General features: G+C 39.1%; 1 protein-coding gene across 1 annotated transcript; it reads right to left on the bottom strand.

Moving 5' to 3' along the window:
• Positions 1 to 564: 564 nt before the first annotated feature.
• Positions 565 to 2085, bottom strand: LOC114821752 (transcription repressor MYB6). The gene is made up of 3 exons (XM_029095027.2): positions 1714 to 2085; positions 1479 to 1608; positions 565 to 1395 (listed from the first exon to the last, which is right to left on the bottom strand). The coding sequence occupies exons 1-3, from the start codon at positions 1844 to 1846 to the stop codon at positions 726 to 728; spliced, it is 933 nt and encodes a 310-aa protein (XP_028950860.1). The 5' UTR covers positions 1847 to 2085; the 3' UTR covers positions 565 to 725.
• Between the last annotated feature and the right edge of the window lie 879 nt (positions 2086 to 2964).

Here is a 2964-nt window from a genome sequence, read left to right as displayed (position 1 = left end):
AGAGAGACTTTAACCGAACATATCCACTCACAGTGTGCGTACACACATGCAATGTAAATGTGGTAGGATAAGCTTTTGCATATGCAAATAACATTTATTGAATGACCAAAACTTAAGTCAGTCGTAGCATGACCTCTCAAAATTTTCACAAGATGTGACGTGTAAGCCACATTTGTATCCTGTTGACAAAAAAAAACTCGGCAATTTAGGGAGGATTAGACATTCAAGGAGATAAAAGATGTAACTTAATACACTTCCAAACATTCAAGATGCAATGCGAGAAAATTGAAATATCACGGCTCATTTTAAAGATCATCTCAAATTTAAAGCTTGTAAAATATATTTATTACATTTTTCAGAAGTAAGCCTCACTACTTGAAAGCGAAACTAAATGAAATTTCAAATATGCACATTTCCACTACTAGCGCAATTCATGAAACGTGTTGTCATGTCACAAAAATCAATTTACACATGATATTATTTGATTGAAATATTACGGTAACAATTCCATATAAGTCATCCTAAACCACTAGAGTAGAAAAATTCACATTAAATGCCCACAAATGCAACCAAATATGTAAATGTCGATTTCCAAATGATTATTGTTCTTTCAAATTCTACGTCCGTACAATACAAGATCCAGAAAGTAATAAATTCGAAAGTGAAGGTATTAACTTATGTGTATTTAAGAAGAGAAAAAAGAAAATAATTATAATAAAATGGTGCTATGGATTCAAAGCAGGTCTGTGAAATCTGTAGAAGCCATTGTAACTGGTGCACTGACAATTGCTGCATGCCTCACTGCTTTGAAATCCAACCTGGCAGCACACACACACCGCCTGAGCCACCGCCACCGCCTGAGTCGACTGCACTTTCCCAAAAAACTGATGATTATTATTACTATTAGAAGGAGCTATGATCCGCTGCAGTCTTGATTCGGCCGAGTTCCCAGACGATGCCCGAGTTGGCTCGGACTGAAACGGCTCTAGCCCAATTGAAAGATCCAAGTTGAGATCAGAACACTTGTACTTGTTCTGTTGTTTTTGGTCTTCATCGGTTGTGGTGCCGCTGCCGGTAGTGGTGCTGCAATTGGCCTCCGATTCTATATTGTAATTGTAGTACTCATGCTCCATCTTGGGGTGCTTCAACAATTCAAATTTGTTGTTTTTGATGGTTTTGTGATCAAATACCGCGGACGACGGCGAAGAACGATTTCTCAGGTCCAAGCGAGAGGCGGGCGTGGCGGCAGCAGCGGCGGTTGTGGTTTGGTTAAGCGGGCGGTGGGTTTGAGGGTCGAGGCCGCGGCTGATGAGCTTTCGCTTGATGTGTGTGTTCCAGTAGTTTTTGATCTCGTTGTCGGTTCTTCCCGGCAATCGGCCCGCAATCAATGACCATCTACACACATACAATCAAATTACAAATCAATCGTACGTAGGCAATCCACCGCTTGAAGAAAAGTGGGTGATTTGGTTACTTACTTGTTTCCAAGCAAGCTATGAAGCTTGATGATGAGTTCATCTTCTTCTTGTGTGAAATTGCCGCGCTTGAGGTCAGGGCGGAGGTAGTTTATCCATCTCAACCTGCAACTCTTGCCGCACCTGAGCAACCCTATAAAATTAACATGAACAAAAATCGAATTTTTTAAACGATATAGATCATATATGGAGGAATATTGAATTGAAACTGAATTGCTTGATGGATGAATATACGTACCGGCGGCTTTAGGGAGGGAGCGCCAGCAGCCCTCGCCGTGCTGGCGGATGTGGTCGATGAGGCGCTGGTCCTCCTCCTTCGTCCATGCCCCTTTGTTGGTATGAGCTTTCTCACAACAAGGTGCTCTCCCCATCTGTTTCTTCTTCTGGATCAGATATTATACAACAGTAACTCTGTGTGTGTATAGATATATAGATATATATATATATAGAGAGAGAGAGAGAGAGAGAGAGAGAGTTTGTGGTGTGTTGTTTGAAGAGGTGAAAGAGATAAGAAGCAAGAGAGAGGCAGAGAGAGTTTTGGTTGTGGAAATAGCAGGGAAGCAAAGAGATTTATATGTAAGAAGACAGACAGATTACTCATAGGAGAGAGAGAGAGAGAGAGAGTCGGAGGGTTTGATTTATGAGGTGGGGAGGGAAGGATTTGACCGAGTTGGTGAAAAAGACGAGTGGTTAGTGGTTACAGATATGGCTCCATTTTGGTAGGTAGCTCTACTTTTACGTCACATTCCTATTTCCTTCCCTTTGTGGGATTTTCTTTTTCTATTCATAATTCAAATCATATTTCCTTTTATGAAATTTTATGACGTGGGATGGAACTACGTTTATTAACGGCTAACAGATACTCATAAGTACGAATCAGAATTTCAAATCAATCAAACATTTCAACTGCTTCCACATCGGCGTTTTATTTCTCCAATTATATTTGCTTTACTAACAAATACGATATTAATTTGAAGCATTCTGATTTACAGTCAACGGTTTATAAACTCAAGTGGTACGTTACTTTAGCCCAGACTAACCGGTTCAATTCTCATTTTACTATTTACGAAACTATCTAATTAATAATATGTGCATGACTTAAAAGCGGAAAAAGTCTTTCTCATCAAGAGTAAATACTCTCATTATTTGTACTCACTTAAATGCACTTTATTTATAAGAAAATAACGTGAAAGATAGATTCGTTGCATGAAAGGTTTTTTCCATAGAAAGAAAACACTGCATTAGGACAATTGCTGAATTGCCCGCCTAAAATTATATTTCCTGTGGGCTGAGGTTTCCTTATGGTGGTGCCTTACTCGAGGGGTATGTTTGTCTTGTCTTATCTCACTGTGTACCATAATTTTAAAATTTGGGAACAAATTAAAGAGGAATTTTCCGAGTCATATATGTTATGCTATTCCCTTCCAATAGTAACGATATTTTGAAAAGGGTACTCAAAAAGTATAGAAGGATTTTGTTTTGTGAAAAG

Source organism: Malus domestica, chromosome 15, assembly GCF_042453785.1.
Source record: "Malus domestica chromosome 15, GDT2T_hap1".
In the NCBI taxonomy this organism is placed as follows: Eukaryota; Viridiplantae; Streptophyta; class Magnoliopsida; order Rosales; family Rosaceae; genus Malus; species Malus domestica.
Note: the sequence above shows the minus strand (reverse complement) of the source record. Positions and strands in the feature narration are given on the sequence as shown.